General features: G+C 44.2%; 1 protein-coding gene across 1 annotated transcript in view; it reads right to left on the minus strand.

The window, feature by feature from the left end:
- Nucleotides 1-23,609, minus strand: part of LOC135527997 (cadherin-4-like) — a 577,992-nt gene that overhangs the window by 166,070 nt on the left and 388,313 nt on the right. Inside the window, exon 5 of the mRNA XM_064956738.1 lies at nucleotides 11,936-12,148. Coding sequence (XP_064812810.1) covers nucleotides 11,936-12,148 — 213 coding nt within the window. The remainder of the gene's footprint in view (nucleotides 1-11,935; nucleotides 12,149-23,609) is intronic.

Below are 23,609 nucleotides of genomic sequence, written 5' to 3' on the forward strand. Positions count from 1 at the left end.
TGGAAGGCCACATTATCCCACACAACAACGAAGGTAGGGGAGTTTCTTGACCCTCTCCTCCGCTGGCACAAGTCCATTATGCAGGTAATCCAGCAAAGAAACAAGCCTCTGTATTATAGGGGCCAATGAGTGGTTTGTGTAACAGCAAACCATCATTGGACAGTGCTGCACACATTGTGATGTTAGCTCCTCTCTGACCTGGGACATCCACGGTTGCTCTCTGTCCAATCACATTTCTTCCCCTGCGGCATGTTTTTGCCAAGTTGAATCCAGCTTCATCCACAAAGATGAATGTATGTGCAGTTTGCCTGGCTTCCATCTCCATTGCTCTCTAAAATACAGTAAATCCACAGTTTTACAGTACTTTACATTATGGATAGCTGTGTATGTACCCTGTTTGGTTATTATAGTTTTTGACAATTGCTTACACAGGATTTCTGAAACTATGGCTCCTTTTCTCTAGACTCCACACACAAAAAAAACACACACACAACATGCAAAACATCACACATCTCTTGCAAAACTGCATGAGTGAAGGAGGTTTAGTGCGAAATAGGAAGCCGATTCTAGATTTAATTTTGCATTGGAGATGCTTAATGTGAGTCTGGGAGGAGAGTTTACAGCCTAACCAGACACCTAGGTATTTGTAGTTGTCCACATATTCTAAGTCAGAACCGTCCAGAGTAGTGATGCTAGTCGAGTGGGCGGGTGCGGGCAACAATCGGTTGAAGAGCATGCATTTAGTTTTACTAGCATTTAAAAGCAGTTGGAGGCCACGTAAGAAGTGTTGTATGGCATTGAAGCTCGTTTGGAGGTTAATTAACTTCTCTAGGATAGGGGGCAGCATTTGGAATTTTGGATGAAAAGCATGCCCAAACTCAACTACCTGCTACTCATCCCCAGAAGATAAGATATGCATAGTATTTTCCAAAACTGTTTGAATCATGTCTGTTAGTATAACAGAACTTATGTAGCAGGCGAAAACCCGAGGACAAACCATTCAGATTCTTTTTTTTAGGTCACTCTCTTTTCAATGGGTTTGATTGCAGTTCCAACCGCTTCCACTGGATGTCACCAGTCTTTAGAAATTGGTTGAGGTTATTCCTTTGTGTAATGAAGAAGTACGGCCATCTGAACGAGGGTAGCTTCATGTGTACTGTTTGATAGAGGTGCATGACCAGAAAGCTAGCGTCATTTTGTTGTCTTCCTGCATTGAACACAGATCATCCCGTCTTAAATTTTATTGATTATTAACTTTAAAAAATACCTAAAGTTGTATTACAAAAGTAGTTTGAAATGTTTTGGCAAAGTTTACAGGTAATTTTTGAGATATTTTGTAGTGACGTTGCGCAAGTTAGAACCAGTGTTTTTCTGGTTCAAACGAGCCAAATAAATGGACATTTTGGTTATATATGGACAGAATTAATTGAACAAAAGGACCATTTGTGATGTTTATGGAACATATAGGAGTGCCAACAGAAGAAGCTCGTCAAAGGTAAGGCATGATTTATATTTTTATTTCTGTGTTTTGTGTCGCTCCTGCAGGGTTGAAATATGTTTTCTCACTTTTGTTTACTATGGTGCTATCCTCAGATTATAGCATCGTTTGCTTTCGCCGAAAAGCCTTTTTGAAATCTGACATGTTGGCTGGATTCACAACACGTGTAGCTTTAATTTGGTATCTTACATGTGTGATTTCATAAAGTTAGATTTTTATAGGAATTTATTTGAATTTGGCGCTCTGCATTTTCTCTGGCTTTTGGCCAAGAGGGACGCTACCGTCCCACATATTCCAGAGAGGTTAACACAGCGTCCAAAGAAGGGCCAGATGTGTACAGAATGGTGTCGTCTGCGTAGAGGTGGATCAGAGAATCACCAGAAGCAAGAGTGACATCATTGATAAAAACAGAGAAAAGAGTCGGCCTGAGAATTGAACCCTGTGGCACCCCCATAGAGACTGCCAGAGGTCCGTACAACAGGCCCTCTGATTTGACACACTGAACTCCTTCTGAGAAGTAGTTGGTGAACCAGGCGAGGCAGTCATTCGAGAAACCAAGGCTATTGAGTCTGCCGATAAGAATGCGGTGATTGACAGAGTCGAAAGCCTTGGCCAGGTCGATGAAGACGGCTGCACAGTACTGTCTTTTATCCAAGGTGGTTATAATATCGTTTAAGACCTTGAGAGTGGCTGAGGTGCACCCATGACCATCTCAGAAACCAGATTGCATAGTGGAGAAGGTACGGTGGGATTCGAAATGGTCAGTGATCTGTTTGTTAACTTGGTTTTCAAAGATTTTAGAAAGGCAGGGCAGGATGGAAATAGATCTATAACAGTTTGGGTCTAGAGTGTCTCCCCCTATGAAGAGGAGGATGACAGCGGCAGCTTTCCAATCTTTGGGGATGTCAGACGATACAAAAGAGAGGTTGAACAGGCTAGTGGTAGGGGTCACAATAATTTTGGCAGATAATTTTAGAAAGTGAGGGTCCAGATTGTCTAGCCCGGCTGATTTGTAGGGATCCAGATTTTGCAGCTCTTTCAGAACATCAGCTGTCTGGATTTGGGTGAAGGGGAAGTGTGTGTGTGTGTGGGGGGGGGGGGGGGGCTTGGCCAAGTTGCTGCAGAGGGGGGTCAGCTTTTGGCCAGGGTAGGGGTAGCCAGTTGGAAAACATGGCCAGTCGTAGAAAGATGCTTATTGAAAATAACGATTATCGTAGATTTATCAGTGGTGGCAGTGTTTCCTAGCCTCAGTGCAACAGACAGCTGGGAGGAGATGCTCTTATTCTCCATGGACTTTACAGTGTCCCAAAACTTTTTGGAATTAGTGCTACAGGATGCAAATATCTGTTTGAAAAAGCTAGCCTTAGCTTGTTCGATACTAATGCAGTACATCACAGGATGTTTTTGTGCTGGTCAAGTGCAGTCAAGTCTGGGGTGAACCAAGGACAATATCTGTTCTTAGTACTACATTTTTTTGAATGGGGAATGGTTATTTAAGAAGGCAAGGAAAGCACTTAAAGAGCAACCAGGCATCTTCTACTGACGGGATGAGGTCAATATCCTTCCAGGATACCCGGGCCAGGTCGAATAAAAAGGCCTGCTCGCTGAAGTGTTTTAGGGAGCGGTTGACAGTGATGAGGGGTGGTCGTTTGACTGCGGACCCATCACGCACGAAGGCAATGAGGCAGTGATTGCTGAGGTCCTGGTTGAAGACAGCAGAGGTGTATTTAGAGGGCAAGTTGGTCAGGATGACATCTAAGAGGGTACCCATGGTTATGGATTTAGGGTTGTACCTGGTAGGTTCCTTAATAATTTGTGTGAGATTGAGGGCATCTAGCTAAGATTGTAGGATGGCCTGGGTGTTAAGAATATCCCAGTTTAGGCTACCTAACAGCGCACACTCTGAAGATAGATGGGGGGCAATCAATTCCCATATGGTGTCCAGGGCACAGCTGGGGGTTGAAGGGGGAATATAACAAGCGGCAACGGTGAATGACTTGTTTCTGGAAAGATGGATTTCTAAAAGTAGAAGCTCTAATTGTTTGGGTACAGACCTTGATAGTATAACAGAACTCTGCAGGCTATCTTGTCGAAAGTTCTATCTTGTCAGAAGATGGTATAGTTAGGGATGGAAATTTCAGGATTTTTGGTGGCCTTCCTAAGCCATGATTCAGACACGGCTAGGACATCAGGGTTGGTGGAGTGTGCTCAAGCAGCGGATAAAACAAACTTAGGGTGGAGGCTTCTAATGTTAACATGCATGAAACCAAGGCTTTTAAGGTTACAGAAGTCAACAAATGAGAGCGCCTGGGGAATTGTTGTGGTGCTGGGGGCTGCAGGGCCTGGGTTAACCTCTACATCACAAGAGGAACAGAGGAGGAGTAGGATAAGGGTACGGCTAAAGCCTATAAGAACTGGTTGTCTAGCACGTTCGGAACAGAGAGTAAAAGGAGCAGATTTCTGGGCGCAGAAGAATAGATTCAAGGCATAACGTACATACAAGGGTATGGTAGGATGTGAGTACAGTCGAGTAAATGTAGGCATCGAGTGACGATGAGAGAGGTTTTGTCTCTCGAGGCACCAGTTATGCCAGGTGAGGTCACCGCATGTGTGGTGGGTGGACTACGGGCTCTACAGTGAAATAAGACAATCACTAACCAAAACAGCAATAGACAAGGCATATTGACATTAGGGAGAGGCATGTGTATTCGAGCGATCATAGGGTCCAATGAGTAGCACTAGATGAGTCAGGGAGCAAATTCCGTAGTCGCTGCTATGCTAGGCGAGCTGGTGATATGGAGAGTCAGAGTCAGACGCTGCAGATTGCACACCTAAACCGGCCTCTCTCAAAGAGAGACCATCGTTTACAACATGGTCAATAATTGTGGCCCTTATCTCATCAGAGATCAGCGCTCTTGGTCTTCTTTTCCTTTTATCTCCACGCAATCTCCCTCTCCCTGCCATTCTTCTTTCCCCACCAACCTGTTTTCCTTGATCCATGTTTCCAAACTAAATCATTCCGAAGCCATCCTCTTTTGTCTGTTTGGTAACGAGACTACAAACAGGACACTTGGGTAAGCTTTCAGCTGAAATTGCAATCAGCTGTGTTTGGAATAATTACATTTTCTGCTGAGATGTTCTATATGTTTCAATCTAGTTACTGCAGAAATGCAAAACATTTTCCATCATTCAGTTTGGAAACTGTGTTAAAATTTGAAAACATGTGCTGCAAATATATAGTTTTGTAGGTGGTGGAGTATGAATGAGAAAAGAGTTCAGGGATTTCGGAGAATGTGGTCATTGAAAGCATTTTGTGTGAAAGCAATGAAAAATGATTCAAAGTTTGGTGTGTATACATTTCTGTTTCGCTGACTGTGTGAAGAGTTTTGCCAATGTGACTTCCGTTTTCAGCAATCCATGTCTCATCCATGTCTCATGGGTGGAATATTATGAATCATTTTCACGTCATAGTTAATAAACATTATTTAAAAACAAGAGCCAAAAATCTGGTGTTTCTATGTCAAATGGTTTTGTTATATTTCAGTCTTCTGTGATGTATTTAAAGTGTATTATTGAATACATTGAATCTTTTTTTAACCATAACCATGTGTGTGAGGTGTATATTTTTGTTTCAAAGTAGATTTGTTTAAAACTACCAAGAAACCTTCTGTGTGACACTGATTTAACCCACTGCAGGAAAAGGTTAACAAGCAGCACTGAGGAAGCCCCTTCCAGGTATCCCATTCCCATCATTATCTTACCCATATAGACAGTAAACATGCTATTCTTCATGCCCCAAACCACACAGCTTCCGCTGTGAGATACGAAACAAATTGGCTGTTGGTACATACAGTATTATACATGTATCCTCTGGTTAAGCGTATTCTTTCATCACAGGTGTCATTGGCTTTTTGCTGATGCTGTTTGGTTGTGATTGGGGGGCCCAGGTTGAGACTTTATTTACCAGAGTAGGAAATATCGATGCCTCTCTGCCGCAGGAGATCAATGGAGAGTTGCAAAATCAATACATGCTATTGATGGCTGGAGTAGAAGGAAAACGACAAAGGACACCAGTACATTGTGAGGAATTACTCCTTCCTGCTTAATAATTTCCTTCTTTTCTGTCCCCCCCCAATTCACTTTCTTGCTTTTTCTTCTTCTTCAAGAAAGGCTCTCATGTTATCATTGCCATGCATGTCTCTTTGTTGGTCTTTCTTCTTGCAGCTTGTTAAAGTTGTGCGTTCAGCTCCATCTGCTCTAGAGAGGAGTAGTGCTGGAAATATACTTCAGTGGGAACTTTGAATACAGCCTCAAACAAAGCTGCTGGCATGAGGGCCCGGTAGCCAGTCAATATAAAGGCTAAGGTTCTTCATACAGTCGAACTAGAAACTACAGCCTACAGGCCCAGATATTTGAGCACTGAAGTGTTCAAGGCTATATGTGATGATACAGACACACTAAAGGCTGTAGGGCTTTGTACAGTACAGTAGGACTGATGGCAATAAGCCTTGATGAACACATGCTAGGTAGAGGCTAAGGACCTGGATACAGTAGCAGTACTCTCTGCACTGGGCCCATAGCAGTCTCTCCGAGTTTGCTTCCACTTCCCTGGTCATGGTACAACAAGTCTGGGCACTGTTCGGTGTGTCAACAAGCACCTCACTCATCTAATCAACACTTCCCCCAGTCACAACCCCACTGACAGGGGCCTGGGGAAGACTCCTGGGTAGTGGCCGCAGCCTTGTTACCAAACCTGTCCCTTGCAGCGGTGGCCTGATCAAAGTGACAGAGCCTGGTCTGGCGGAGAGGCGCAGGGGAAGTGAGGACTGCTGTCACCCTGTCTGTCCCGCTGACGGCCCCTCTGCCAGGCAGGGGAGAGAAGGGGAGAGTGAGGGTGGGACCAGAGCGTCTCTGGGATGTCATTCAGTTGGGCGGCGGATGACAGAACAGGCCATTAAGGATTGGATTGGCTTCACAGACCATTAGACAAGGTAGGCATCATACTGTCAGCCTCACAGCCACGCCACACAGAGCACTGAGTAATGGTGAGGTAGTGAGGTAGACAGAGAGGGAGTGAGAGGGTGAGAGGGAGAAGGAAGAGAGAAAGGTATAGGTTTCAGAGACCCACAAATGGCAGAGCTCTGCAAAATAGTGTCACAGAAACATTCTTCTCTCCACATACATCTGAAAGCTATGTCTCTGTCCATCTGTCTGTCTCCTATATTATTGCTCTTCTCCATTCTTCTGTTGGACTCTATCTCTCTCCTCCCTGTGTTCCTCTCTCTCTCTCACTCTCCCTCTTCTGTGCCATATTCTAAAACAGATACGCACACACACTGACCGTGCTGACATACAGGCATCATCTACAGCAACGGGACTCATACAATGCTTTTTATGACATGGTTAAGTTTTGAAGTAGTAAGACTTCTCTAAAGCAATTAAAAATAAACATATGCCTTGACTTATACAGTATTTTATCCAGCTAGCAATCTTCACTGATCTCAACAGCGTCAAATAAAAGTGTGAACATTGAAATGCACACTACTACATTGTCTACCAATGGGAACTGTTAAACATGATCTGCCTCACATGTTGACCAGCCAATTGCCTCAAAACAAAAGCACAAACACACAAAGCAAAAACAAGAATAGAAACATCCAAACCTCACAAAAAGCTATCTGGCGCCTTGTTAAAATCTCGCGTCGGTACGTGGAGCTAAGTCTCAGGATGGCCCTGACTTCCCTCCAGTCATTATTAAAGAGAGAGACAAGAGCCTATAGGAATCCGGTGGAGGCCTCAGCATGCATCACTTCTCTTCTGCTCCTACCAGTGTACTCTCAGCCCTCCACCAACTCCTACAGGGCCTATTTACAGCACAGGCAGTGGATTGTGTTGGCTGCACGAATAATGTTTCCAAACACTCCTTTGAATGCCTCTCCTCCATTCCTCCCCCTCTCCTCTCATCCTTCCCTCCTCAGCTCTCTGGCTTTTACTGACCCCTCGACCCAGGAGAGCTGTCTCGTTGCAGTGGGGGCTCAGGGCCATGACGAGGACAGACCCTGCCAGGGAGAGACAGGATACACGCCAGATCTGTATATACTCCTCCCATCCTCCCTTCTGCTCTCTAACAAAGGGAGAGAAACTTATCTCCTCCTCCTTTCATTCCCAGACTTGTCTTTTTGTGTGGATTCCTTCAAGTGGCTCCGCAGGCCTTCCCTTGGGAGGGGATGAAAACAGGTTGGAAAACTATGAAAAAGAAGAAAAAGAAAAATGCTTCTTCTGCACAATTTAAATCCAAACAACAGATGTGAGGGTTCTGTAAACAGTGAGAAAAGCTGATGGCTAGATATTTCAGATGAAGAGATAGAGAGAGAGAGAGAGAGAGAGAGAGAGAGAGAGGGGGGGAGAAAGATAGAGAGAGAGAGAGAGAGAGAGAGAGAGAGAGAGAGAGAGAGAGAGAGAGGGAAAGGAGAGAGAGAGAGAGAGAGAGAGAGAGAGAGAGAGAGAGGGGGGGAGAAAGATAGAGAGAGAGAGAGAGAGGGTGAGTGAGAGAGAGAGAGAGAGAGGGAAAGAGAGAGAGAGAGAGAGAGAGAGAGAGAGAGAGAGGGGGGGGGAGAAAGATAGAGAGAGAGAGAGAGAGAGTGAGAGAGAGAGAGAGAGAGAGAGAGAGAGAGAGAGAGGGAAAGAGAGAGAGAGAGAGAGAGAGAGAGAGAGAGAGAGAGAGAGAGTGAAAGGGGTAAAAAAACCAGTAGGTTTTTGTTCATTGGGCGGGATGTTTTTTGATTAACTATGGCACACATTATAGGCCTGGGATCCATAGGTTTTTCACCTTCCGAACATCTGAATTTGAAAGACTGCACTATGCAGTGCTCGGCATAACAACGCATTTACACAAGCATTTATTTAATCATGTTCTTTTCTTTTCCGTGCAGCTTTTACAATCTCAACCCCCAACCCCCTCTGTGTTTCTGTTTATTTTCCATACTTTTGAAAACTAGCAGTTTTGCTGAAATGTAATTTGTTGCGATGGTAGTCACTTGTGTTATTCCCTGCTGCCGTATCTTGAATACTAAATGAGCGGAGCTCCGTTGAATAATGATCAAGCCTAGTGCAGGCAGCAGACTTGTGGATCAGAGCATAATTATCGCCAGTCCACAGGACACAGACGAATGAAAGATATGTGCATGGTTTAGACCATGAGAACACATAATTGCGGGGGTGGTTTCTATCTGAACAAGCATATCATATCATCCCAGTTAAAAACAACATGCTATATATCTGTGGTTTGTAAATGCCCCAAAACCATGGCCCTATGTTACACCTTGAGGGAACTCTTGCCCTGGTTTGGTTAGCTGAAGATACACCGTAGGGACGTTGTCTTACTTAATGTCACTCAAGACATTCCTTTATACCAGGATCCAGACCAAGGTTTTAACTTACACTTCTGTGGCAAATTACATTGTAAAAGGGGCAGTGCAATTATTACTATTTTATAAATGTTTTATTTTACCTTTATTTTGACAGTGATGTCATACTGAGACTATGATCTCTTTTACAGATGAGCCCTGCATAAATACATCAAACACATACAATATAAAAAATGACAAAACATATTACGAAAAACAGACACCTTTATGAAAATAGGCCTCGATCATGACTCTGAACTGACCAAGGGGGACTAGAACATCTCATGTCAGAGGACTCTGTGAGTTGTTCCACATAAAGGGTGCAAAAAGACTAAAAGCATCTTTACCCAACTCTGTGGAGACTGAAGTGACCTCCAGTGTTTTCCAAACCTGAGACCGGGTTTGGTCATTTGGAAGTGTTTTGTAGATAAACACAAGAAAATGTTGCCCTCTCCTTACATACAAAGAGGCCCAACCCACTTTTTGATACAAAACACAATGGTGAGTTCTATGGAAAATGAGCACAATGGAAAACAGCATCTAGTGGTTGAAGTGTAGATGCTGCTGCATGCATATAGGTCATATCCCCATAATCTAAAATAGACATAAAAGTGGCCTGGACAATTTCCTTCCTATTAAAAAAAGCCAGACATGCATTTGTCTCTGTAAAAGAAACCAACCTTGAACTTCAAATTCTTCACCAGATTAATGACATGTTTTTTAAATGACAGTTTGTCATCAAGCCAGATACCAAGATATTTGTAGGAAAGAAATTGCTTAATTTTTATACCGTTCACACCAGTCATTACAAATATATTTCAATCTGGGTTATGGGACCTGACCTAGAACAAAGCATGCATTTGGTTTTGTTTGCATTTAGCACTAACTTTAGATCCAATATTGATGTCTGCAGTGCTTGAAAATCAGACTTCAAATGTGAAAAGGCTTGGCCAACAGATGGAGCAATGGAAAACAACACTGTATCATCTGCATACAAATGTATTATTATTTTTTATACAGCATTACCCATGTTATTTATATAGAATGTAAACAGTAGTGAGCCGAGAATCAAACCTTGGGGCACCTCTTTATTTAACTCAAGGAACTCAGATTTGACCCCATCTAACATGATGGCCTGAGTTCTGTCATTGACATAATTATGCATCATTACCCAATCCTATCGAGGACAGCTTGTTCAACATAATGACATGGTCTACAACATGGCGGCACAATTCTTATTCAATTATGAAAGTCACATTCTTTTTGTTATGTCTTTGTTTTAGCATGGTCAGGGCGTGAGTTGGGTGAGTAGTATATGTTATTTTTTCTATGTTGTGGTTTTGTGTTTGGCATGGTATGGTTCTCAATCAGAGGCAGGTGTCGTTCGTTGTCTCTGATTGAGAATCATACTTAGGTAGCCTTTTCCCACCTGTGTTTTGTGGGTGATTATTTTCTGTTCTGTGTTTTTCTTCACTGTCATTTTTTTTCTTTCCCCAGTGTTCAGTTGTTTCATTAAAGAATATGAACACTTACCACGCTGCGCATTGGTCCTCCTCTTCTTCCACCCACGACAAGCGTTACAGAATCATCCACCAAAAAAGGACCAAGCAGCGTGGTATCGGGCAACAGCAGAAATCTCGGGACTCATGGACATGGGAGGAGATTCGGGACGGAGAAGGACCCTGGGCACAGGCTGGGCTGGAGGCAGCGAAAGTTGGAGGCAGCGAAAGCTGGAGGCAGCGAAAGCTGAGCGGCGGTGGAATGAGGAGGCAGTACGGCAGCGCGGCTGGGACGAGAGGCAGCCCCAAAAATGTCTTGGGAAGGGGGCACATGGGGAGTGTGGCTAAGTCAGGTAGAAGACCTGAGCCAACTCCCCATGCTTACCGTGGAGAGAGGTGGACCGGGCAGGCACCGTGTTATGCCGTGAGGCGCACGGTGTCCCCGGTGCGCAGTCATAGCCCGGTGCATTACATCGCAGAATCACCCTTCACTCAGGTGCTGCCGCAATCACCCTTCACTCAGGCGCTGCCGGAATCGCCCTTCACTCCGGCGTTGCTGGAGTCTCCCGCCTGTCCGGTGCTGCCGGAATCTCCCGTCCATTCAGGGCCCGCTGAAGGTCCCCAGTCCGATGTCGGCGGCGAAGGTCGCCACTCTAAAGGCGCCACTGAGGCGGGGAAAGAAGTGGGCAAAGACTAGGGTGGAGTGGGGTCGACGTCCTGCGCCAGAGCCGCCACCGAGGACAGACGCTCACCCAGACCCTCCCCTATAGGTTCAGGTTTTGCGGCCGGAGTCCGCACCTTTGGGGGGGAGAGGGGTGCTGTCACGTTCTGACCTTAGTTCTTTTTGTTATGTCTTTGTTTTGTATGGTCAGGGCGTGAGTTGGGTGGGTAGTCTATGTTCTTTTTTCTATGTTGTGGTTTTGTGTTTGGCCTGGTATGGTGCTCAATCAGAGGCAGGTGTCGTTCTCTGATTAAGAATCATACTTAGGTAGCCTTTTCCCACCTGTTTTTGTGAGTGATTATTTTCTGTTCTGTGTTTTTCTTCACCATACAGGACTGTTCGTTTGTCGTTTTGTTGTTTTTTCCATTGTTCAGTTGTTTCATTAAAGAATATGAACACGTACCACGCTGCGCATTGGTCCTCCTCTTCTTCCACCCATGACAAGCGTTACAGAGAGGAAGTAGGCACAAACCAGTTGTGATAAACTTATCTTTATTTCTCTTGTAGGGCTTCTCTTGTAGGACAAAGGACAAATCATACACTTTCATCACTCATGAAAACATTCAGTGGTTATTGCTTCTTAAATGGTTTTGACCACCCAATGACTTGATATACTAACAACGTCATTTCAATTACTGGCGTGGCTTTAGTGTGCAATCCAAAGTATTGAGGTGCATGAGGTGTTATACAGTAGCTAAAAGAACAATTGCCATACAAGGAACCATTTATTGTTAGGGCTTTAAAAAAGGGTTAGAGTCCTGAGTATTTCCTGTCTAACTTTGGGAGTTAACCAATCAGAAAGGTTACTTACACTGACAAGCATTTGTGGGAAGGGCCCCCTGGAGTTTTCAGGCACGTTGACTGGTGGAATCACCCAGTCCCTCTTCTGTCTCCGCAGCCCCTTGGAGCTTATCTCCTGTTGCCTGGGAAACATGATGACAGTGGGTGGAGCCTGGAACTCTGGTGGTGCTTTGACCTCCTCTTTCTCCTTCCTCTCCCCTCCTTTTCCCTCTTCCTCTGTGACCTGAAAGACATGACAAAAAGGACAAAGATACAGTTGAGCGGGTTGCTATGTGATAAAATGTGCCTGTGTGATTTACACCCCTATTCCCCCAGCACGGCCAGGGACACTGAGTCATTCTCTATCCACAGGCTAGTGTTCTCATCAGGAAAACGATGGCTACAAAGATCCTCCACTCCCTTATGTGATAAAGATATACTCATTTGTCTTGTTGTTAAGGATGTCTTGATTGTAATCAGTGAGGGGGGGTTTGTGGGGTGCAATCAAGTGAGATGCAGTATCAGCAAAGTTTGAATTGCATTGGCAGAGTATAAGCAGCTGTTGAGATACAAAATTACAAAGTAAATACAACGTAAATGCAGTATTTAATTTATTCAACATTTGAATCAATTCAAAACACTGGGTGCATCTAATAAACACATTTTTCCAGGGTCAAGTATAAAGTTAGATAAGTCGCACATTTGCCCATTTTCTTGGTTCGATATCTAATCAAATATCCGACAAGCCCGTAACAAGCTGACATAAGTCACGTCAACATTCATGTATGTGTATCTGGGGGCTGCTGTATGACGAAAACCAGTCTTGTAGCTTCTCAGGGTCGTGTCCTGTATGGATTGGAATCCACATGAATAATACAGGGCTATGCTAGGAGGAACACACTGTATCCTGTAAGTCCAGGGGATATGGTAACTCTGCTATTAACATGGAGAAAATGTGCAGTATGCACCTCTTGTCTTCAGTGTAAACTGACAAACCTCTGGGTTAAAACACAAAGTATACACAGTTCAGTCAGAATCATCATCTCACCAAATCACTCAGCCCTCTAGCTCTTCCCCCTCTCAAACGTGCTTTTCATAACTCTCCATCTTTTCATTTCCATCTCTCTCTTGCCATCTTATTGTTTTCCCTCTCCTCCCTGTCGGCTGATCCTGACAGCCTGTCTCAATAATAACTATTCATCAGAAGCTGGGGAGTGCTATGCTGCTCGGTGGATGGAGTGTGAGACAGGTTAAGTGTGCCAGCAGGCTAGGATTATGCCTTGCTAACGCCCTGTACCTCAGGTGTGCCTTAACTCTCCCCAGGTCTCACCAAATCATCTGCTCTCATGTTGCTCATTGTTCCAGGGCAGGGAGCAAATGGTAGACATTTCCAGCTTAACGGGTGAGACTCGTTGCTTGCATGTGTGTGCACTCTCACGTATGTGAGAACAAACTCCGCTCCTCGGATAAGAGAGACAGGTCCAATCACCATTTCTTTGGACTTTTAAAGAGCCTTGTGTTTTAATACATATTCCGATATTTCATTTTGCCTCGTCTCCCTTCACTACCTCCCTCCCTCGCTCTTTATACTTCTTGCTAATGTGTGGCCTTGCAGATTCCTTCTGGTTGTTAAAATTCAAGGGGAAACCCAGGAAGTATGCAGGAACAGGGGTACAACATTGTGAGTTGAGGGCTCTGGAGCACCACAAGCTGTTTATTCTAATTACCGTCTCGTAGAACTTTCCACAGTCTATAAAACACGTATTATTTTCTCTCTCCCCCCGTATGTATGCCCCGCTGTCTGGTTGCCTCCCAAGGTGGGCTGTACCTGCCAGTGCAAACAATGCTTTCAGGCTGAGTTCATCAGATGGAGGTCCAGGAGAAATGCTTTTCAAGCTGCATTAAAAGAAGCCTGTCTGTTGGAGGGGTTGGCATGTATAAGCTGTGTGTTTGGGGAATAGGAGAAAGGAGAGGGGAGGGACACTGCCCATGGGTAAACGTTTAGTGTTCAGTTTCTTCAATCCAGCTCCCTTTTTTTAAACATCAGGTATGTCATGGAACACGAGAGGGAGGAGTGGGAGTGGGAAGAAGGGGAGCAGGAGGGAGAAGGGAAGGAAAGGGTTGGTGGTTAACATGATGGAAAGAGAGAGGCGAGACATTTTTTGTCTCTGTCATTGCTTTCAAAAATATTTTGGCCATTTCGAGTTTAGAACGTTTGACATTACAAACACTGTCCAATCTTTTTGGAGATGAGAATGTGGGAGTTGATCTTAAATTCCATGCTTACTTTGGTGACTCATCTATTTAGATTTTAGCCTGACATTAATAATTATTCCTGTATCCAACACCAACATCATCATGGGAATGAGTATAGTTGGTGCACTTCATCCCTCTACCACTAGTGGAGCTGCAGCCCTACATACAGCCCAAGCTCTGTGTCTCTGCCTAGGATGCTTCACGATCGAGAAAACACCAGTCCTCTAATCCAACCCTCCTCCTCCCCTGTGCCAGGCACAGTCTACCCTTCCAAACACGCATGTGACATATGTCATCATATGTCATCATGTGCCATGTTGCCTGAACCAGATCCATATGGTGTGTTTTCAGGGGGACACCTCTCTCTCTCCAGCAACCAGTGCCAAGTGAAACACGTGTGTGTTCGCCAGCTATGAAAATGGATCCAAACTGGATTCATCAGTTGGTTCTGGACAAATGTATTATATTTCAAATCAAATCAAATCCAATTTTATTTGTCACATACACATGGTTAGCAGATGTTAATGCGAGTGTAGCGAAATGCTTGTGCTTCTAGTTCCGACAATGCAGTAATAACCAACAAGTAATCTAACTAACAATTCCTAAACTACTGTCTTATACACAGTGTAAGGGGATAAAGAATATGTACAAAAGGATATATGAATGAGTGATGGTACAGAGCAGCATAGGCAAGATACAGTAGATGGTATCGAGTACAGTATATACATATGAGATGAGTATGTAAACAAAGTGGCATAGTTAAAGTGACTAGTGATACATGTATTACATAAGGATGCAGTCGATGATATAGAGTACAGTATATACGTACGCATATGAGATGAATAATGTAGGGTAAGTAACATTATATAACGTAGCATTGTTTAAAGTGGCTAGTGATATATTTACATCATTTCCATCAATTCCCATTATTAAAGTGGCTGGAGTTGAGTCAGTGTCAGTGTGTTGGCAGCAGCCACTCAATGTTAGTGGTGGCTGTTTAACAGTCTGATGGCCTTGAGATAGAAGCTGTTTTTCAGTCTCTCGGTCCCAGCTTTGATGCACCTGTACTGACCTCGCCTTCTGGATGATAGCGGGGTGAACAGGCAGTGGCTCGGGTGGTTGATGTCCTTGATGATCTTTATGGCCTTCCTGTAACATCGGGTGGTGTAGGTGTCCTGGAGGGCAGGTAGTTTGACCCCGGTGATGCGTTGTGCAGACCCCACTACCCTCTGGAGAGCCTTACGGTTGAGGGCGGAGCAGTTGCCGTACCAGGCGGTGATACAGCCCGCCAGGATGCTCTCGATTGTGCATCTGTAGAAGTTTGTGAGTGCTTTTGGTGACAAGCCGAATTTCTTCAGCCTCCTGAGGTTGAAGAGGCGCTGCTGCGCCTTCTTCACGATGCTGTCTGTGAGTGGACCAATTCAGTTTGTCTGTGATGTGTATGCCGAGGAACTTGCTACCCTCTCCACTACTGTTCCATCGATGTGGATAGGGGGGTGTTCCCTCTGCTGTTTCCTGAAGTCCACAATCATCTCCTTAGTTTTGTTGACGTTGAGTGTGAGGTTATTTTCCTGACACCACACTCCGAGGGCCCTCACCTCCTCCCTGTAGGCCGTCTCGTCGTTGTTGGTAATCAAGCCTACCACTGTTGTGTCGTCCGCAAACTTGATGATTGAGTTGGAGGCGTGCATGGCCACGCAGTCGTGGGTGAACAGGGAGTACAGGAGAGGGCTCAGAACGCACCCTTGTGGGGCCCCAGTGTTGAGGATCAGCGGGGAGGAGATGATGTTGCCTACCCTCACCACCTGGGGGCGGCCCGTCAGGAAGTCCAGTACCCAGTTGCACAGGGCGGGGTCGAGACCCAGGGTCTCGAGCTTGATGACGAGCTTGGAGGGTACTATGGTGTTGAATGCCGAGCTGTAGTCGATGAACAGCATTCTCACATAGGTAGTCCTCTTGTCCAGATGGGTTAGGGCTGTGTGCAGTGTGGTTGAGATTGCATCGTCTGTGGACCTATTTGGGCGGTAAGCAAATTGGAGTGGGTCTAGGGAGTCAGGTAGGGTGGATGTGATATGGTCCTTGACTAGTCTCTCAAAGCACTTCATGATGACGGAAGTGAGTGCTACGGGGCGGTAGTCGTTTAGCTCAGTTACCTTAGCTTTCTTGGGAACAGGAACAATGGTGGCCCTCTTGAAGCATGTGGGAACAGCAGACTGGTATAGGGATTGATTGAATATGTCCGTAAACACACCAGCCAGCTGGTCTGCGCATGCTCTGAGGGCGCGGCTGGGGATGCCGTCTGGGCCTGCAGCCTTGCGAGGGTTAACACGTTTAAATGTTTTAATCACCTCGGCTGCAGTGAAGGAGAGACCGCATGTTTCCGTTGCAGGCGTGTCAGTGGCACTGTATTGTCCTCAAAGCGGGCAAAAAAGTTATTTCAGGGGGAGGAGGGCTTAGTGGGCCTGAAAGGTTGAGTAGTGTGTGTGTGTGTGTGTGTGTGTGTGTGTGTGTGTGTGTGTGTGTCTGTGAGAGAGGGTGAGAGTGAGAGTGAGATAAATAACTCAGAAACAACACACATGCACACATCAATATATGACACACACACACACACACGCACGCACGCACGCCTGCACACACACACACACACACACACACACACACACACACACACACACACACACACACACACACACACACACACACACACACACACACACACACACAGGTGTGTCAGACTTGCAACATGTTCTTCCCTTCTCTACCTCACACTCACACAGGCACATAAAGAACACACACACAGACACACAGAACACACACAGACACACACACAGACTCATAGAGAACACACACACACAGAACACACACGCAGACACATAGAGACACACACAGAGACACATAAAGAATACACACACACACACAGAACACCCACAGAGACACATAAAGAATACACACACACAAAGACACACACACACAGACACATAAAGAACACACACAGAGACACCCACAGAACACACACAGAACACACAGAGACACAAAGAACAAACACAGACATACACACAGACACAAAGAACACACACAGAACACACACAGAGACGCATAAAGAACACACACACAGACACACACAGAGAGACACCCAGAGAACACACACACACAGACACATAAAAGACACATACAGAACACACAGACACATAAAGAACCAGTGTTGGAAAAAGTACCCAATTGTCATACTTGAGTAAAAGTAAAGATACCTTAATAGAAAATGAATCAAAAGTGAAAGTCACCAAGTAAAATACTACTTCAGTAAAAGTCTAAAAGTATTTGGTTTAAAATATACTTAAGAGTATCAAAAGTAAAATAATAATTTTCACATTCCATATATTAAGTATATGGCATACCAGACGGCACAATCTTAAGGATTGCCAAGGGCACACTCCAACACTCAGACATCATTTACAAATAAATAATTTGTGTTTAGTGAGTCTGTCAGATCAGAGGCAGTAGGGATAACCAGAGATGTTATTTTGAGAAGAGTGTGAATTTGACCATTTTCCAGTCCTGCTAAGCATTCAAAATATAATGAGTAAGTTTTGGGTGTCAGGGAAAATGTATGGAGAAAAAGTAAATCATTTTCTAAAGGAATGTAGTGAAGTAAAAGTAAAAGTTGTCAAAAATATAAATTGTAAAGTACAGATTAGAGGTTGACCAATTAATCGGAATGGCCGATTAATTAGGGCCGGTTTCAAGTTTTCATGACAATCGGAAATCCGTATTTCTGGGCACCAATTTATTTTATTTAAAAAAAATGTTTTTATACCTTTATTTAATCTTTATTTAACTAGGCAAGTCAGTTGAGAACACATTCTTATTTTCAATGACGGCCTAGGAACGGTGGGTTAACCTCCTCGTTCAGGGGCAGAACGACAGATTTTCACCTTGTCAGCTCGGGGGAACCAATCTTGCAACCTTACAGTTAACTAGTCCAACGCAATAACGACCTGCCTCTCTCTCGTTGCACTCCACAAGGAGACTGTTGCGTGAATGCAGTAAACCAAGGTAAGTTGCTAGCTAGCATTAAACTTATCTTATAAAAAACAATCAATCATTATCACTAGTTAACTACACATGGTTGATGATATTATCTAGCGTGTCCTGCGTTGCATATGATCTGATTGAGCATAGAAGCATACAAGTATCTAAGTATCTGACTGAGCGGTGGTAGGCAGAAGCAGGCGCGTAAACATTCATTCAAACAGCACTTTCGTGCCTTTTGCCAGCAGCTCTTCGTTGTGCACCAAGCATTGCGCTGTTTATGACTTCAAGCCTATCAACTCCTGAGATGAGGCTGGTGTAACCGAAGAGAAATGGCTAGCTATTTAGCGCGCGCTAATAGCATTTCAAACGTCACTCACTCTGAGCCTTCTAGTAGTTGTTCCCCTTGCTCTGCATGGGTAAACGCTGCTTCGATGGTGGCTGTTGTCATTGTCATTGTTCTCATTGTGTTGCTGGTTCGAGCCCAGGGAGGAGCGAGGAGAGGGACGGAAGCTATACTGTTACACTGGCAATACTAAAGTGCCTATAAGAACATCCAATAGTCAAAGGTTAATGAAATACAAATGTAGAGGGAAATAGTACTATAATTCCTATAATAACTACAACCTAAAACTTCTTACTTGGGAATATTGAAGACTCATGTTAAAAGGAACCACCAGCTTTCATATGTTCTCATGTTCTGAGCAAGGAACTGAAACGTTAGCTTTCTTACATAGCACATATTGCACATATTGCACTTTTACCTTTTTCCAACACTTTGTTTTTGCATTATTTAAACAAAATTGAACGTTTCATTATTTACTTGAGGCTAAATTGATTTTATTGATGTATTATATTAAGTAAAAATAAGTGTTCATTCAGTATTGTGTTAATTGTCATTATTAATAATAGATTTTTCCCCCAAAAAATTGGTCGATTAATCGGTATCGGGCTTTTTGGTCCTCCAATAATTGGTATCGTAATCATAATCGGTCGACCTCTAGTAGAGATACCCCAAAAAATGACTTAAGTAGTACTTTAAAGTATTATTACTTAAGTACTTCACACCACAGCACGAACACACACAGAGACACACAAAGACATACAGAGACACAGACATACACATGCACGTGCAAACACAAGTTCAAACGCACACATACTTGCATGCATACACACATACAGTGCATTCGAAAAGTATTCTGACCACTTCCCTTTTTCCACATTTTGTTACCTTAGAGCCTTATTCTAAAATTGATTAAAAATATATGTCCCTCGTCAATCTACAGTACACACAATACCTCATAATGACAAAGTGAAAATAGGTATTTTTTAGGTCATTTTTTTTGCTAATTTATTACAAATAAAAAACAGAAATGTTGCATTTTCATAAGTATTCAGACCCTTAATTCAGTACTTTGTTTAAGCACATTTGGCAGTGATTACAGCCTCGAGTCTTCTTGGGTATGATGCTACAAGCTTGGCACACCTGTCTTTGGGGAGTTTCTCCCATTATTCCCTGCAGATCCTCTCGAGCTTGGTCAGGTTGGATGGGGAGCGTCGCTGCACAGCTATTTTCAGGTCTCTCCAGAGATCGGGTTCAAGTCCGGCCCCAGTCTGAGGTCCTAAGCGCCCTGGAGCAGGTTGTCATCAAGGATCTCTCTGCACTTTGCTCCGTTCATCTTTCCCTCGATCCTGGCGAGTCTCCCAGCCCCTGCCACTGAAAAACATCCCCACAGAATGATGCTGCCACCACCAAGCTTCACCATAGGGATGGTGCCAGGTTTCATCCAGATGTGATGCTTGGCATTCAGGCCAAAGCGTTCAATCTTGGTTTCCATCTGGCCACTCTACCACAAAGGCCTGATTAGTGGAGTGCTGCAGAGATGGTTGTCATTCTGGAAGGTTCTTCCCACTCCACAGAGGAACTCTGGAGCACTGTCAGAGTGACCATCGGATTCTTGGTCACCTCCCTGACAAAGGCCCTTCTCCCCTGATTGCTCAGTTTGGCCGGGCAGCCAGCTCTAAGAAGAGTCTTGGTGGTTCCAAACTTCTTCCATTTAAGAATGAAGGAGGCCACTGTGTTCTTGGGGACCTTCAATGCTGCAGACATTTTTTGGTACCCTTCCACGACACAATCCTGTCTCGAAGCTCTACTGACAATTTCTTCGACCTCATAGCTTGCTTTTTGCTCTGACATGCACTGTCAACAGTGGGACATTATATAGACATCATGTCCAATCAATTGAATTTACCACAGATGGACTCCAATCAAGTTGTAGAAACATCTCAAGGATGATCAATGGAAACAGGATGCACCTAAACTCAATTTCGAGTCTTATAGCAAAGGATCTGAAAATATATGTAAATAAGATATTTCTGTTTTTTTTTAAATACATTTGCAAAAATTTCAAAAACCTGATATTGCTTTACCATTATGTGTAGATTGATGGGGGGGGGGGGGAAACTGAATTTAATACATTTTAGAGTAAGGCTGTAACATAACAAAATGTGGAAAAAGTGAAGGGGTCTGAATACTTTCAGAATGCACTGTACACACACGCGCATACATGTGCGCGCACACACACACACACACACACACACACACACACACACACACACACACACACACACACACACACACACACACACACACACACACACACACACACTCTATCCACAAACAGAAATGTACAGTAAAACACACACACTTAACATATTCACACATGATCATACATTACCCCTCTCTCAGACTCTCACACAGAAACAAACACCCATTCTTTCACACACACCCGCTGTGTGAACAGAAGTCAGTGAGTGTGAAATGGAAGCGGCCCCCAGCTCCGGTACCACCAGTACCCAGCCAGCTGGCACCTATCCCGGCCTTCCCCTCTTCTCCCAGCCTCCCATTGACCCGGCCCGCACACTTCGATATGAGTCAGCCCCTGGTGACACACACATCTGGAAGTTATTAATCCACAAGCAGAGTGCCACAAAGCGCTATGTCTATAATGAAACATCACATTGTTCTCAGTGTCCTCGTTGTCTCCTCTGTCTATATAACAGCTTGCATTGGGGCGACAGGTAGCCTAGTGAACTAGTAACCGAAAGGTTGCAAGAATCGAATCCCCGAGCTGACAAGGTAAAAAATATGTCGTTCTGCCCCTGAACAAGGCAGTTACAGTGGGGCAAAAATGTATTTAGTCAGCCACCAATTGTGCAAGTTATCCCACTTAAAAAGATGAGAGAGGCCTGTAATTTTCATCATAGGTAAACTTCAACTTTGACAGACAAAATGAGGGAAAAAAATCCAGAAAATAACATTGTAGGATTTTTAATGAATTTATTTGCATATTATGGTGGAAAATAAGTATTTGGTCACCTACAAACAAGCAAGATTTCTGGCTCTCACAGACCTGTAACTTCTTCTTTAAGAGGCTCCTCTGTCCTCCACTCGTTACCTGTATTAATGGCACCTGTTTGAACTTGTTATCAGTATAAAAGACACCTGTCCACAACCTCAAACAGTCACACTCCAAACTCCACTATGGCCAAGACCAAAGAGCTGTCAAAGGACACCAGAAACAAAATTGTAGACCTGCACCAGGCTGGGAAGACTGAATCTGCAATAGGTAAGAAGCTTGGTTTGAAGCAATCAACTGTGGGAGCAAATATTAGGAAATGGAAGACATACAAGACCACTGATAATCTCCCTCGATCTGGGGCTCTGCGTAAGATCTCACCCCGTGGGGTCAAAATGATCACAAGAACGGTGAGCAAAAATCCCAGAACCACATGGGGTGACCTAGTGAATGACCTGCAGAGAGCTGGGACCAACGTAACAAAGCCTACCATCAGTAACACCCTACGCCGCCAGGGACTCAAATCCTGCAGTGCCAGACGTGTCCCCCTGCTTAAGCCAGTACATGTCCAGGCCCATCTGAAGTTTGCTAGAGAGCATTTGAATGATCCAGAAGAAGATTGGGAGAATGTCATATGGTCAGATGAAACCAAAATCTAACTTTTTGGTAAAAACTCAACTCGTCGTGTTTGGAGGACAAAGAATGACGAGTTGCATCCAAAGAACACTATACCTACTGTGAAGCATGGGGGTGGAAACATCATGCTTTGGGGCTGTTTTTCTGTAAAGGGACCAGGACGACTGATCCGTGTAAAGGAAAGAATGAATGGGGCCATGTATCGTGAGATTTTGAGTGAAAACCTCCTTCCATCAGCAAGGGCATTGAAGATGAAACGTGGTTGGGTCTTTCAGCACGACAATGATCCCAAACACACCGCCCGGGCAACGAAGGAGTGGCTTCATAAGAAGCATTTCAAGGTCCTGGAGTGGCCTAGCCAGTCTCCAGATCTCAACCCCATAGAAAATCTTTGGAGGGAGTTGAAAGTCCATGTTGCCCAGCAACAGCCCCAAAACATCACTGCTCTAGAGGAGATCTGCATGGAGGAATGGGCCAAAATACCAGCAACAGTGTGTGAAAACCTTGTGAAGACTTACAGAAAACATTTGACCTCTGTCATTGCCAACAAAGGGTATATAACAAAGTATTGAGATAAACTTTTGTTATTGACCAAATACTTATGTTCCACCATAATTTGCAAATAAATTCATAAAAAATCCTACAATGTGATTTTCTGGATTTTTTTTCTACTTTTGTCTGTCATAGTTGAAGTGTACCTATGAGGAAAATTACAGGCCTCTCTCATCTTTTTAAGTGGGAGAACTTGCACAATTGGTGGCTGACTAAAAACTTTTTTGCCCCACTGTAACTCACCTTCATTGAAAATAAAAATGTGTTCTTAACTGACTTGCTTAGCTAAATGAAGGTAAAATAAAATAAAAACTACAGCTGTAGTAGAATTCTTCTCCTTCTTCAGTATCTAAGTTAAATAGTATGAATGTGTAATGTTCACAGATAGGGTCTAAGACCTGCTCTTTAGTTTGACTGGCTATCTATGCCTCTTACTGTGGGACAAAGTCTGTGAATCTAGTGGGATTTGGGTGTTAAATTCCCCGTGGAGCTCCCAGGGGCCATGAGCACTCGCACACATACGCCCTTGAAGGGGTCACAACACACTCTGGTCAAGGTACGGCAGCCATGTTGTGACCCCATCTTGGCTGCCCATAGTAAGAGGTCCTCTTGGTGAATCAGTGTCATGGCAGAGAATTGAATGACACATGGGCTCTTCTGGACATGGATAATTCTGGATGATCCTGTGATTCAGAATGCCCAGGCTGCCTCTACCCCTCTCTGTTCCAGTGGGAAATGAGTTACCAGGTGGCAGGGAGACATGGGAATCACTGCACTTATTAGATGCTGGATAAACCAATGGGGCTCAGGGAGAGAGATAAGTCTAGGATCTCATGATATAGCCAGAGCTCAAAACCCACATTCACTCTAACT

Source organism: Oncorhynchus masou, chromosome 33 (genome assembly GCF_036934945.1).
Source record: "Oncorhynchus masou masou isolate Uvic2021 chromosome 33, UVic_Omas_1.1, whole genome shotgun sequence".
In the NCBI taxonomy this organism is placed as follows: Eukaryota; Metazoa; Chordata; class Actinopteri; order Salmoniformes; family Salmonidae; genus Oncorhynchus; species Oncorhynchus masou.